Source organism: Falco punctatus, assembly GCF_963210335.1.
Source record: "Falco punctatus genome assembly, chromosome: 7".
Lineage (NCBI taxonomy): Eukaryota > Metazoa > Chordata > Aves > Falconiformes > Falconidae > Falco > Falco punctatus.
In genome coordinates this window covers 40,085,256-40,100,591 of record NC_137587.1, presented here as the reverse complement: position 1 = coordinate 40,100,591, position 15,336 = coordinate 40,085,256, and the positions used below count along the sequence as shown (strand labels likewise).

At 47.5% G+C, this 15,336-nt stretch overlaps 1 protein-coding gene across 2 annotated transcripts in view; it reads left to right on the top strand.

Annotated features, from left to right (window-relative positions):
• SLC35F4 (solute carrier family 35 member F4) overlaps positions 1 to 12,005 on the top strand; it is a 132,210-nt gene extending 120,205 nt beyond the window's left edge. For both annotated transcript variants that reach the window (XM_080394502.1, XM_080394501.1), the window contains 4 exons: positions 5,552 to 5,677; positions 6,897 to 7,089; positions 8,854 to 8,943; positions 9,942 to 12,005. In XM_080394502.1, the coding sequence (XP_080250628.1) occupies positions 5,552 to 5,677; positions 6,897 to 7,089; positions 8,854 to 8,943; positions 9,942 to 10,183 (651 nt within the window). In that variant the 3' untranslated portion in view covers positions 10,184 to 12,005. The remainder of the gene's footprint in view (positions 1 to 5,551; positions 5,678 to 6,896; positions 7,090 to 8,853; positions 8,944 to 9,941) is intronic.
• Positions 12,006 to 15,336: the final 3,331 nt, after the last annotated feature.

The window sequence follows — 15,336 nt, the reverse complement described above, 5'->3', positions numbered from 1 at the left end:
TAGTAATGACATGGGGCCTGAGCACCTCAAGACACATGTGCTGTCACACGACTAAGCTCTTGGGTAGCCATCTGCTAGGAGGGGTTTGTTGGACGGGCTCAGTGGAGGGTCTGTCCAGGCTAGGCAAAGTTGAGGAGGTGTACCCATGTTTCACAGACCTCAGCCACATGCCCTTGAAGGTAAGGACACAGATGTTTTGACTTGCAGCGCTAAAGGCAGACACCTGTGTCTCTATTTCATATACAACTTAAAATACAGAAGCACCAGGTGAATGTGACCTACCCTCAGCCTGCTGATGACTTAAAGAATAAGCAGGGTCTGAAATCCTCAGTTCTCTACAGAAATTAACAGGAACAGTAGGTTCTCTGCCCCTCAATTATCAGGTTCCAGCTGAAAAAATAGGAAATTTTGTATGCTTTAAGCTAATTTTTGTCTCAAAGCAACATCTTTCTGAAGAGCAGGCATAGCTCTTGCATTTTCCTAACCTACTCCCTTAAAGAAACCTAGATGAAAAACACTAAAGCTATTTTCAGTTACTATTTTTCACTAACTAAAAAAAGGGTTACTATAAATATGCATTAATATTAATGCTGTAAACACCATGAGGTTTGCATAAGAAAAACCTGGCAGAAAAAGTGAGCAGCAAATTCTGCACGTAAAAGAAACTGTTTTGCTGCTAACTGGCAGATTCTGGATGCACATTGCTGGGAAGGTAATTAACAGCATTTTCCACCAGCCCTCCTGCCAGAATAACACTTAATGATGTTAATGACCATGCAGGAGAGTGTTTGAGAACTGAAATACAACAAAGCAGCACGGACCCAGCCCTTCTTTTGTGCTTTGAATGCCTCTACTGCTTTCACCCCTCAGCCTCTCAGAGAGCAAGTGTAATTATGATATTTAGACAGTAAGGAGACAAAAAGAAATAAGGGCTTAATCATATACTGTGAGCCAGTGTTTTTGGAAAAGTACTCAGCACCCAGGAGCACGGCCAGTTTTTCAAAGGAGCTCAGCTTCAGAGCCATTGGGCACGTCTGTGGTGCATCGGAGGTGGGGATGCAGCAGCCAGCACCTGTATATCCAAGACAGCTTTCATCTGCTTGGGCTTGAGAACCAGCAGTCATCAAGGCTCAGTGGCTCTGCAGCGGATTCCCAGCATCACCAGCTCCCTGTGTTGCTGCAGGCAGCCTGTGAGCTGCCCGCAGAGCCCACGTGTGTGTGGGACGGGTGCATGGGAGCCACATGGCCAGCTGCCTGAGGGCTCTGGGGTCCCCTGGCTGCCTGCCCACGCACTGCTCCTGCACACCCTGAAATGCAGCTGCCAGCCAGGCTGCAGGGCTGCATTTTCAGACGGCCTGTCTAAAGACAAACCTGTCTTGATGGCCACCTTATGGTATGGCATTATTCTTGCCCATGGAAGAGTTGGCTAGCTGCAGAAGGACTGCTGGGGGCTGCACACAAGGGTTCGGCTGCCCTGGCTGTATTTGAGCGACCCAGAGTGTGTGTTCTGCAGTGAGAGCCACGTGCCCTCAGCGGCGATGCTGTAGTGTGGGAAGAAGCTTTCACCTAACCCAAGAGAGAAGAACACTAGCTGGAGAAAGAGTATTCAGATGAGAAGGACGTATATGGCTGTATAGCTGTTTACCTATAGGAGCAGTGCAGGTAGACCTTGGGTACCTTGAAGTACCTCCTGCCCAGCACAAGGAAACGGCACAATCCCTGCCTGCACCGTAATCATTTTCGCTTGAACACATCTAGTGTCTCCCAGCTTAATAATGTATCCATGTTACACTGAGGCTTCTGGAAGTCCAGACAGCTTTGGCTCAGAGCAAGCACAAATGTTTTTAAAAAGTGGCATATTTGGGTAGTTTTGTTGGCTTGTGTTGCTTAGATTTAGCCACGTGCTTGAATGCTTGCATGTTTGAGCCCTTGGTTGTGTTTCATCTGGGAAGTTGAATTAATACTTACTAGGTAGGTATGGAGCAGTTTGGGGACGTTTTTTCCCCCAAGAAAAGGTTGACTAGCATGGAGGGAGGTTTCTTTACTATAGCAACTCATCTGCTGCTGTGCTCCAATGGGAAAAAAATGTTCCTGGGTAAAATGGTGTAAATGGGTAAAATGGCCTTGCTCTCTTTGGGACGGGGGCAGGGGGAGAAAAAAAGGTGGCAGGCTAATTTTATTCCTTACCAAGGAGGCTCCTACCCCATTACATTAATTAAAAGCCTTGTTTAAGAAGCTGTCAGCTACAACAACGAGTTTTGCTTTGCTGTGACCTTGCTGCTTCTTGTCAGCTTACAGAAGCCTGCAGGATGTGCTCTCAGGTTTCTAAAGCAAACGCATGACAATTGCTAGGCAGAGGTTAACTGTGCTAATGCAGTGGTATATAATTTGCAGGAAGAGCCTTGAATGTGAAACTTAAATAATGTTCTTGCTGTTTTCTAGTGTCAGATTTATCTAACGTTTCATGAAGTGGTGCTCCATGTGTGCCTATCATTTTAGTTGTTTCAGGGGAAAAAAGTGCTTGGCTTCCTGAATAATTGGATTAATTTAGGAAACTGGCTCTAAATTTGGTGTAGTCAGACTGGGAAGATGTTTTTCCCGATAGGAAGAACCTATTGGGGATGATGGACCTACTCATTTTCACTAATACAAGGAAAGGACTCACTTGCTGGTTCTGAGCAATGTGTGCATGAAGAGTTAAATCTCAATCCTTTCCCTTAGAAGGAGGGGATAAATACATTGGACTTTTCTGTTTTGCCTTGTGGGAGACGTTGCTCGAAATATTTCAGCTGAAACATTCCAGCTGACAGCTGAAATGCTGCATGTGAATCTGTGTGCAAGGCAAGATGCGTAGTGCAGCCTGAGATGAAGCCTGGGTTCATCTTTGCAATGTAGCAGGGCAAAGGGGGGCTTCTGGAAACTCACAGGAGGGGCCATGCTGATGGCTGAGAGGTCCTGGGTTTAATTCTCTGTTGCTTCAAGGCTGGGACTTTTGTGGTAGTTGTGTCTTGGCACAAGCTGTAAGGAGAACAGCAGTATTGCACAATTATGTTACTAACAACCTGCTCACTAAACCGAAGGTAGGAGAGAGAAGTTCTGTAGGAACTGTGCCTGCTCAATGGGACTGAAACATTCTTCTAAGAGAATTTAACTTTGTTTTACTCATAGGTCCTTGGGTAGGTGTAAGGTCAGGGATCAAAATAAGCCTTGCTGCATCTCGGGTGATGGTATGTGTGTCCTGTGCCAGATGTGCCCTGAGTTTCAGCAGGGTGAACAGCCCGGGGTGATGTCTTCCAGCACCCCACCTCCTTTAAGGACTGAAGGCCACATTCCTGTTTAGGCACTGGAAAATGTAGCATTCTCCCCTGCCCTCCTCAGCAGCTTGCTGGTGAGAGCTCTAAGTCCAGAGACGGCAGTCTTGGATCCGTGTCCCTCATCCAGTATGGCCTGACTGCTGGGATGTGTTATTCTGGGAAGGGAAGGAGGGAAGCCATCTGGTGCCCTCTTACTAAAGTCCTTCCACACCTCATCGAATCAGCACGTTACACCTGGAGACTGCGAGTACATATGTGACTCCGGTCCTTGTCAATAAGTTTTCAAGTGCCATTTCATAGTGAATTTGGAGGTATCAGTGGTATCTTTGGGTTTAGGTGACAGCTAGGCAGCTTTGTTGAACTGTATGTTGGAGCTTGGGTGTTTCAAATAGAAGTGAGGTGGGATATAGACATGCACTGTGGTTTGTGACTGCCTTGGACACTGCAGTGGCAATGAGAGGGGAGTGCCTGTGTGCCTCAGTTACTGGTTAAATAGGGCTAATGGTGAGAGGGAAAACACTTCAAGTTGCAACCAGGAGATCAGTTCCCCAGTGAAGGTGTTGGCCTAGGTGGGATTTAGGAGCACTAACATTTTTACCTGTAGTCTGAGAGATTGGCTTTACCCTGGGAGTTGATTCCTGGTTCCCTGTTGTCTCCCATGTATAGTCACCTTTACCTGGGTCAGGCATGTGTCCCCGTCCTGTGTGTCCCTTGAAATGGTTTTGCTCTCCTCACTGGCTCTGTTGAAATTCTTGTGTGGGATTTTTGTGCTTATAGCCTCAGTCTAGCTCACATCTGCTTCGTATGAGCATTAGTGGATTTTCTGGGGCTGTTGGTAAAGCTGTGTGAGATCTGAAAGTGGGGCTTTTCTGCAAAAGGACACGTGGTTTGATCAATATGACTTTAAAGTGTGTAATGTGAAGCGTGAGAAGCTTGCCTAGTAGTAAATGAAGCTTTCTGGAAAACCTCATTAAACAAGTGTCTGTCTCTCGTTGGTGTTGGCTCAGTTGTACCAGAGCCGCAGGAGCAAGAAGGCAAAATGCCCTGCCTGGCTCAGCAGTGGAGTTTGGGAGCCAGTCAGTGTGGCCGTGATTGTAGAGGTTAGTGCTGTCGAGGTGAACTGCATTGTACGAACCGGGGGGGCCTGCCTTGCCTAACCGCTGGGGAGTTGTGTGATTTAATGGCTATCTGGGAAGAGAAAACAGGGTCTGAACCTTAAATGTTGCTGCTGATTCTGTAACAGCCAGCTTTGGGTAACTGCATTTGTGCGTCTTCTGCTCTACACCCGGGTCTAGTACATGAACTGCCTTTTTATAATGATAAAATGTTTAACACAATACTGATTTTTAAAAAATCTCTGGAAAAAACCCTATCTTTCAGAAATAGGGCTGTGATTTTCTGCAGGTTCAAGGAAGCACATTTTCCACTGCAGTCCGTGGAAGCTAGGCATTCAGTGTCTTTGAAATTCAGATTCTGTACTTACCTGCTGAGGGCAATTAGGAAGAGGGAGTTTTTCAAAGAATAAAAGATGTTAGAATCCCTACCACTTCCTTGAGGTCTCTGGAGTCAAGGCCCAGGATTTCAGATACGGAGTTATTATTTCTGTTATTTTTCTTTGAAGCTCCTCAGAACCGCTATCTGGGCTTTCAAATGAGGTCAAAAACCTAAGCACAAAAGTAAAGGCTTCGTAAAGAAATTTGGTCATGTCTGTCCAAGAAAGCTGGCAGTGCTGTTAGGAAGTACCATGCACAGCTGGAGCAGACTTGGAAAAGCTGCCAGTGGTACATTGGTATGCAGCAATACAGGGGTCATTCTCCTGGACTGATGTCTGGGAAGGTTGGCCTTCTAAATGTTTGCATTTCAAGTCAAATTGGTGGCGTTGCTAAATATTTCTTATGTTTTATAGTAGAGCATAATGTCTTAAAACGTCTTGATCTTGGAGTCGTATCTCCAACGTGGATATTCAGCTTATAAAATACTCAGTGATGGATGCTCTCTCAGTAGGTCCCAGGAGAATTTGCAATGCTTTAGATCCATATCGCTATCAGTGCATACACTTTCATTATGTTTTACATCTCTCCCAGCCGTACATAATTTTCCCTATTTAAGGGAAAGCAAGAAAGCCTCAAGTCAGAGAAAGTAGCTAGTGATACTCATTAAAACCCCATGCAGTGATAATCTCTTTCTGTGTAATGGAATTGCACTGAGCTTTACATTGCTTTGCTTTGTCTGTGCAGATAGTTGCAGCAATAATGGCAATCACAGGAATCGTAATGATGGCATATGCAGATGGTTTCCAGGGTGATTCAATTATCGGGGTAGCATATGCTGTTGGATCAGCCTCTACATCTGCATTGTATAAGGTAGGTCATAACTGTTTATTAGTATTCTTACATTCTGTAACATGGTGGTTAAAAATGCATGAGTACAAGGTGAATCACTGTAAAAAAAATGTTTTGTTTTATTCATCCCTCCTGCATCATTCATACTGTGACCAGGCAATGTCACGATGTCAGGAAATCTACTATGAGGGTAATTAGTTGTTAGCTGCCAAATAGTCAGAATGACTTTGCTTTATGAGCCTTTAATGAAATCTCCATTACTATGCTGCAAGGAGTTTAGGATCATGTTTTAATCATTTCCTGCCACCGCAGTTTATTGACACTGTTTCGAAGGGACTTGCCACGTGCAGCAGGGAGGAGAGCCTGAATGTAGTGCTGCCTTCCCTGAGCGGGGACGCACGGCTCATCCCTGCTCTGCACTGCAGCTCTCTTGCATATTCTGCGCTCGTGCTGGGCTTGGAGCCCCTGTGTGTGCCTGGTGCAGGCAATGCATTAAAGACACGCAGGGCTTTGCCCCCTGCTTGAAAGTAGTGGCTGCTCTTGAAGGTGAGGGGTGAAGAAAGCAGGGACCTGTCTGGGTTAGAAATAGGCTGGGCTAAATGTGTATGTATTGTCAGCCTGGGGAGAGCAAAGTGTGTGTAAAGAGGAGCAGAAGTTTGGAGTTGGTTGTAGTGGGATAAAGAGTTGCCTGCCTGCTTTAAACTTTGCTTGTCTCGCTTATAAATTTGTTGTGACCAAGTCACTCAAAACGCATGAATTTAGGCCCATGTAGGACAAATTCTCCATGAGGCTTGTGCTGCCTGTGAATTTGAAGCGAGTCCCTCCAGGCTAGGCTTTCCTCTCACGGGCAGGTTCATGCTGTGGAAGTCACCAGGGTCCTCTCACAAATTCTGACAGTGCCAAGCAGGGCAAAAATCCTGTAACTTTGTTGCATGAGTGGTGGTGTCCTTGGGTTCTTAGTTACATTGGCTCCTTGTTTTAAGCTTTGTTATAAGACTCAACCGTCCCCACAGTAATAGCATGGTATCCCCCTCTGCTAAAATGCAGAAAAGGGCAAAAATTGGACTAAAGATCCCCTTGCAAAAATCATCTGTCGGAAAGAGCCGAGTAGTGCCATGCTGTGCTGGTCAGGGCTGTCCTGTGTCCCACTGTCCTCAGGGGAGTGGAGACTGTGCAGGAGAACGTTGCATCCCATGACAGGCATGAAGTCTAAAACCCTTCTCTCTCCTCTCCTTTGCAGGTTTTGTTCAAAATGTTTCTTGGAAGTGCAAACTTTGGGGAAGCAGCTCATTTTGTTTCTACCTTGGGCTTCTTCAATTTAATTTTCATCTCTGTTACCCCTATCATACTGTATTTTACAAAAGTGGAGTACTGGTCCCCCTTCTCTGCCGTGCCATGGGGTTACCTGTGTGGAGTAGCTGGCCTCTGGTTAGGTATGTGATAACAAATTTACTCATTTTCCTAGCTTCTTCTCCATCCCCCCTCACCCCCAGTACAAAATTAGCCTCAGGTACAATTTTCCCCCATCCCCTTAAGCAGCAGAGCTCTCACTGATCAAATCTGATCCCCGTGCAAACAGGTACTCCTTGAGAAGTTTTATTAATACTTTTCATAAGAAGCCATAATACTATTACTAATAGCAGAAAATAAACATGAAGCAGTCATACTAATTGTCTGCTTTTCATCTTTACCTTCCTACTGTAGTTTCATTGATACTTCCCTGTCTCGGTCTCACAGCTTAATTGCTGGAGGTCTGATTTCAAAAGGCTGCATGTACTCAGTGGGTTCCTGGCACGCTCGGGGCGGGGGGGCGGTGCGCACTGGCACAGGGACCCACAGCACTGGGGCACCTTCCTGTGGGTGCTGCAGGGCTCTGGGCAGAACTCGCACAGCTTTTGCGTTGGCTGCAAAGGCTGGTGGCGTTTCACTGCCTGTGCTCTTCACCTCCCCTCTGCCCTTTCACTGCCTGTGCTCTTCACCTCCCCTCTGCCCTGCCACAGCCCTCCCTCTTTCAGAGCCACGATTGCTATCTAGCCAAGCAATCTGTTGGATTCAGCCCAGGGGTATTTTGATTTCTAGGTGTAACAACATCCTTTCCTGTAGTAAAGTCTCTATTATTTTGTCATTGAAGATGTTTTTGTCTCCACTACAAGTATATTAAATGGAAACAAAGAGGATGTCATTGCCCAGCACATCGCCCATCTACACAGCCATCCTGAGACACGGTTGAGCTGACAGCAGAGGTGCTGTGAGCACCTTGAAACCACTTTAAGCAGAATTGCAGCTGCTCTGCAAGGCCCTAAGGGTCAAAATATAGGCAGATCACTGGGTGATGAATTATCCCTAAGTGTATAATCCCATCCCTGCAGGAACAGCCTTGCAGAGCAGACAGACTTACTCCTTATACGTAGGGGACTTACCAGCAGGACCAGGTGGTGGGTGATCAGGGGAACCTGGGGTCCTGTCACAAGCACACAGCACCAGCCCCTGGCTGCAAGAGCCTCCTAGGGAACGGTATGAAGGGGAAGGTTTTGCGGTTGGCTTTTGATCCCTCGAGGAAATTCAAGCTGCCTGGGAATGCTGTCATGTAAAATAATACCAAATCATAAAGGTGTTGAACATTTGTACTTCTGTCAGCTTTCATTTTGCCTTCAGCGTGGCAGCAAGACCATGGTCTCACTCCAGTCTGCTTAGTTCACAGTTAACTTCATCAGCTAATTGTATTGAGCGTCCTTTAGATTATGAGCTCCTGCTGATAACACCTTTGGTGTATGGTCCCGCTAGAGGGGCGGCAGCCTTTCGCCCGTGAAATGTCCTATTAAGACAAAACCAACACAGTCTCTGGTGAGAGAGGAAGCTGGGATCACCATCCTTCTGGCAGGAGGAGAAATGATGACTTGTGGCAGCAAAACTAGATTGTTGGTATCTGATTAAAGCGTGCAAAAACCTTTGAAATACGAGAGTCGTGAGCTCAGTATTAGAGTTTGTGAAAGGATGTACAGCCCTCCCTCTTCCCCCATGCAGAGCTTCTACTTCTATATAAAAAAAACAGGAATCAGTCACTTTGTGACAACTACATCATTGTGGTGTGCATACTGAGCATATATCATACTTGTAGGGTCAAGGTAGAGGAAAAAAAAAAGTCTCACTAGTGTTTTTCCCCATAATCATGTATTATTTTCTCTGTTTTTCCCTAGCCTTCAATATTCTGGTTAACGTTGGCGTTGTGCTTACATACCCCATTCTGATCTCCATCGGCACAGTGCTCAGCGTCCCTGGAAATGCAGGTACAAGTACCGTGGTCGTTGGTGGGAAAATAAGCACACAGGCATGCAGACGGCAGGAGCAGTGTATTGTCTGAATAATCAAAAGCTGTTGTCACGTATTTCAAAAGCAGATCAATCTCCTTTGGCTTCCATAGATGCGTCTGGTGATGGTGGGTGTTTCAGTTGGTGAAAGCCTTTGATATTTGTCTTGCCTCCTTTCTCTGGGAGCAATGGAATGTGTCCATACCATGCAGAGGAGAGGTCAGGCTGATCCCCAGCCAGCAGCTCAAAGCTGCTGGTTGCTGCTGAAACACACCAGTGTCAGTGTGCTGCTGTGGTTCAGCACCTGTGCTGGTGACTTGCCGCACAGCAGCAAGGAAGTTTTCTCCAGAGCCTTACCTTGCTGAATAACCTCTGCTCTTCCAGTCTCCTCCTCCACTCTCTTAGCCTCGCCACTCCAGATATTTGAGCATATTTTCAAAGAAACGCCTTTTTTGGGGGGGAATGCAGGTCAGAGCTGTGAAACAGTCATTACCTGTAAGAAACTGCTGAAGGGCTCAGATGCGCTGTTGTTGCTGGTTGTGGAGTTCGGAGGCTGGGCCTGGAGGCACTGATTCCAGCTTTCTGACCTGCATGCTGCTGTCTCCCCGTCAGTGGTCTGTGCAGCCCAAGGAAATGTTATGCTGACGCAACGTGCAGTGGATAAGAGTTACCATAACGTACCTTCCCTCAGAGGAGAAAAGGAAACCTTGAGGCTTTAGACCAGGCTTACAGGGCTTCCTCAGAGCCTGCATGAAGGTGGTGAGGCAGGGAGGAGACTTGGCACTTTGAGTACTACACTGTCAGGGGTCACAGCTGTTCTCTAAACTAAAGGAGCTGGTCACTTAGAGGATTGAGAGCAACGTGGCCGGTATCACAGCCAGAGTGCGACATGCAGGTTACAGAGATGTGCCAGGCTGGTCTGATGCTGTAATTCATCCTGCTGCAGTTTTGATGACATTGCTGTTCCTTCTTCACAGCTGTGGATCTGTTGAAGCACAAAATGATCTTCAGCGTAGTGAGATTGGGAGCCACCATCATCATTTGCATTGGGTTTCTGCTCATGCTGCTCCCTGAGGAATGGGATGAAATAACCCTGAGGTTCATCAACAGCTTGAAAGAGAAGAAAAGTGAGGATCATGCCGACGACATCACAGAATCCAGCATACACACGAGAAGCAGAAGTAGAGCTAATGGGACAGTGTCTATACCACTAGCTTAGGGCTGGTGGACTTTTAACTGCACGCGGATGTATATTCTGTGAATATAGCTTAAATTTCCTCACTATCTGTATGCTTAGAAATGACATTTACTCTGGAATGGAGATGAACTGTAACATAAGAGAAATACATCTATAATAAATGTTTACATTTATACACTTATCAAGGAACGGCTGTACATAACTACAATAAAATGTTTTGTAATAAAAAACACGTAAGCTTTTGTCTTACTGAACGGGTGGGTTTATAATAGGGATCAAGTCTACATCATTTATCTCCTTTTGCTGGCAAAAGTAGAGCCCATTCTCAAGGATACAAATCCTGGATATTTCCAGCTGAATCTCAAAATTGAACATGTTGACCTACTTTCAATAAAGTGACCTTTCAGTGAGGTAGTAGTTTTGGAAAACCATTTAAACCTCTCCTAACATCTTTGATAATTCAGTTCTGTAAGAGGCTGATGTTCCCCTTTGGTACTAGGAATTACCATCAAAATAAATATTCGTAATGTGCAAAACATTAATTTTTCATTAAGTTATGTTATTGTGAAGTATACGATAAAAGCTGTTTCACACACAAGCTGGACATGGTACAGTGCTGTTAGCCCAGAGACGCGGTACTGCAAGCTTGTCTCTCTCTACTGAATGTTGTGCCTGCAGCCAGTGGAAATCCATGGCTCAGTACTGACATGCTCACTCACACGGCACCCAGGACATCACCGGGGGCAGTGGCACTGCTGAGACACCGTGCCTCCCAGTCTGGTTGGAAGAGAGAAGTCCATTGCTGAACATAGGAGAAAAGCGTATTTATGTGAGCTGTTGCTAATTAAAACAGTTCGAACTAGTCTGCAGATTTGTAGGATCTCTACCTGCCCTCGTCACCCAAACTGAGCAGTTGAGCTGATGCTGATCATACCCTTGACTCCGGGACTGCTGCTACAGCCTTAGCTGGCTTCACATCTTGTCCGAGCCTTTGCTAAAAGCCAGTCCTGCTCATGACACCCGTGGTCTGCTCCAGCCTGTGACCGTGTAGCTGCAAACATCCCATAAACTTGAATACCCATAGTTTTGCCCCTCAAATGCGCCAGGCTCCAGTGCTAGCCCCACATCCTCCCAGAGCCACGCTGAGCTCTGCCTCTTTCCAACACCAACTTTCTAGAGGTGGCGCGGGATTTTGGGTGCCTTTAGTAAAGCCAAAACCAGCCTTATTTATCTCTTCTCGGCCCTGGCCCCTGAGCAGCTGCACTCCCAGCTGAACAACAAGCATCTCATGAGAGACCGAACACCCCGAATTGCCAGCATCCCTGGGAAACATCAGTTCCTATTTTCTAGAACTTCGGGCCAAACAAATATTTTTCTTAACCTCCACCGTAGAAAAGCCTTTCAAAAGCCAAAACAAACCAGCCAGCCTACCCAGTTTCTTCCCTAAGCCTGGCACTGCATAATTCAGGCTGGCTGTTTTCTTGTAGTGTTCCTAGGATCAACCATGCAAGATTACTTTTATTTGAGAGCACTTGATATGCAGACAAGCACTTGTTTCTATTATTCCCTGAAAAAAAAATAACCACCACAAACCAAAAAAACCTGGAAAGTATTGGAGATTTCTGTGCTCTACTGGTCTGGCCACTGCTGTGAGTTTGATTAGCAGCTAGTAGGGTGTTTTTTGGGTTTTTTTTTGCCAGGAAACAAAAAAAAAAAAAAAAAAAAAGAGAAAGGGTTTGTTATTAATAATGCAAGTTGTATGATAGCAAGAGCCCACCCAGCACAAAGCTGCTGTTTGTAGTCGGGGCTGGCTGCAGGCTCACCTCTCCTGGAGGATGTCCTGGCTGGCCCCTCGTGCTGCCCTGCTGCGTGTGGGTCCCGTGTGAGCCCCGTGGTCTGGAGAAGTGCCCTGGGACAACACTGGTTCCAGGAGCAGAGGTGGCAGTGACAAGGCTGGAGGGTGGCAGGCAGCCAGCCTGTCCCCACAGCCATTAGGGCTTAATACTGCTGCAAAGCAATGCATGTGAATAGTAACAAAAGCACCTTTTTGTTTGACTCCCGCTGATTCGACAGTTATCTTTTAACAGTCATGTCTAAACTGTTCCTTGTGACCAGCAGAGCTGACAAAATACCTGTGTATATTATAAAAACCCCAAAACACCAAACCAAACCCACCAAAGTCAGACTCCTTCATCACACTGCTGCAGAATTAGGGCTGTAGAAGCCAATCCAACCAACCATCCCCTTCACACTAAAACCGGAGGCCTAAGGTTTAGCTACAGACACACATACGTGATCTTTTAAAAATCTCTTCCAACATTTGAGAAGATGGGCTCAGCTACTCTTACGCTGCTTTCAAAAGGAGCTAAACATTAAAAAGAGTCTAAGGAAATGGATTATATCCAACAGGAGATACTGATGGGACAATACAGCTAAAAACACATAGTACATGGCAGCTTGCGCACCACCCCAAGCCAATTCTGGAGTTGATATGTTCATTTACAGTACTAGATAGTTTTGAGAGATGTGTTTTACTGAAACTAGCTCCTGCCAAACTGAACACATGGGAAAAACAAACATTTCCTTTTAGTATGCATTGATGAGTATATTTTGGCAAGCGGCCTCATGGCAGCATCTTCAGGCCCAGAACTGCATCCTTCAAGGAACCTCATGGAGTAGTACACAGGGATCACGTGAAATCCCTGTGTCTGAGTCAGTTTTCCCCTACTCGAGACACTCCATGGCTAGGGGCACGGTGTGTTACTCTGCCAGCCTGTCACTCTCTACAAGCAGGCCCTGTGCATGTCCCATCTCCAGAGACTAGCGATCAGCCTTGCATTTCTCCAGGGAGAAGAGACGCGTAGCTCCGAGCCCAGCAGCCACTTTCTGCCTCACATCAGGCTTAGCAGACATCGCCTAACCCAACCCAGGCTTTCTGCTAGGGGCGAGCATCCCCCACGCTGCTGCCTGCACAGTGCACAAAGCTGAGGGTTGAACCAGGGCTGCGGAAGGCTTTCCCCTCTCTGCCACCACCAAGCTCCCCCCAGACCCTGCTGTGGGTGGGCAGGGGATTTGCTCCTGCATCCCCACCCCACCACTAGCTCCAGACAGCGACCACCACAGCAGCCATGAGTGCCCCTGATCCCCATGGGCAAGCAGGTATCTAATCCCTTGGTTGCATTGTACCCAGATGCTTTCATGGAATCATTCATGTTGGAAAACACCTTTGAGATCAAGTCCAACCGTTAACCCAGCACCACCAAGCCCACCACTAAACCCTGTCCCCAAGCACCACATCTACGCATTTCAAAAACACCTCCAGGGATGGTGATTCCACCACCTCCCCGGGCAGCCTGTTCCAGTGCTTCACCACCCTTTCAGTGAAGAAATTATTCCTGATCCCCAATCTACACCTCCCCTGGCACAACTTGAGGCCATTTCCTCTTGTCATCTGGGAGCAGAGACCGACCCCCACCTGCCTACACCCTCCTGTCGGGCAGCTGGAGAGAGCGGCAAGGTCTCCCCTCAGCCTCCTTTTGTCTGGGCTGACCCCCTCCAGTTCCCTCAGGGGCTCCTCGTCAGACCTGTGCTCCGGACCCTTCCCCAGCCCCGCTGCCCTTCTCTGGACACGCTCGAGCACCTCTGCGTCCCTCTTGAAGTGAGGGGCCCAAAACTGAACATGCTATTCAAGGTGCAGCCTCACCACTGCCGAGCAGAGGGGGGCCATCACTGTCCTAGTTCTGCTGGCCACACTGTTTCAGACACTAGCCAGGATGCTGCTGGCCTCCTTGGCCACCTGGGCACACTGCTGGCTCATGTCCAGCCGGCTGTCGACCAGCACCCCCAGGTCCTTCTCCACCAGGCAGCTCCCAGCTGCTCCTTCCCAAGCCCATAGCATTGCGTGAGGTTGCTGTGACCCACGGGCAGGACCCAGCACTGAGCCTGGTTGAACCTCACACCACCGGCCTTGCCCCATTGACCCAGCCTGCCCAGACCCCTCTGCAGAGCCTCCTGCCCTCCGGCAGATCAGCACTCCCCCTCCCAGCTTGGTGCTGTCTGCAAAGTGACCCCAGTACTGAGCCCATGGTTTTTCCTGCAGCCCAGCTTTTATGAGCTCTCCAGGGATGTGCATCCCACTCACCAATTCCTTAAAGTCCTGTCATTCATCTGCTGCCCAACCCCCAGTTTATCATCCTTATTAAGTGAGGAAGGTAATTATTTTTCCTTAGAGTGCAGCTCAGCCTTTCAGCTAGAGAAAATGCATTAAACGCAAGAAATCAGACAATAAACAGAGGCTGTTTTGTGTGATGCGTTGATCCATTAGAGGAATGCAAACCGATAATCACTACCGTCAAGTGACCAATCAGATGTGGCTGCTGTTGCCACTGTGGGCATCTTTGACGAGCCCTTCTATCATCCCCAGCAATGTGAAGGTTTCATTTCAGTTGCACTGTCTCATTTCCACCCCATGGAAAACGCCAGTTTCGATCTGGCAGCTGCACTATCAGACTCTCCTTCACGCCAGGGCCTGGCTGTCTGGAAGAAAAGCAAAACGTGCTGTGATAACCTGCCTTGAGCATCGCTGCCTGCACGCACCCTCGCCGCAGGGCTCCGCGACCAGGCACTGCAGGCAGCGTTACATCAGCACCACCGGTATCCTCAGCCTTGGCTGGGATAAGATGAACATCCCTTGTTAATGCAAGTGACAAGCAGCAGAGAGAGGAACAAGCCGTATTTCTTAGCGTTACAGATGCATAATAATGGGATCTATTAGCCACACCAGTACGCATTCCAGCCAGTGAAACAGTGCTGGATTATTTCATTGTTACAATTCTTTCTGCTTTACTCACTGAAGATTTACATAAAGTCCAGGTGTTATTTTGGCAAAAATCCATGCCACCCAGCTTCCGTCTCCTCCTGTGCCTGTGTCTTTTGTAATTTAAAACTCATTTTAAGGAGTAGTTTTAAGGCAGAGGCAATCTGCTCTTGCAGTTGGATGTGAGACTGGTGCCCCGTGCTGAATCCTCCCCCTGGTTCACCTTTGCTCCATGTGCAGGTGAGTAAAAAACTCTGCTCCTCCATGGGAAAAATCACAGGACCCCAGCCTGGTGGGGCTGGAAGGGACCTCTGGAGCTCACCCAGCCCAACCCCCTGCTCAAGCAGGGTCTCCTAGA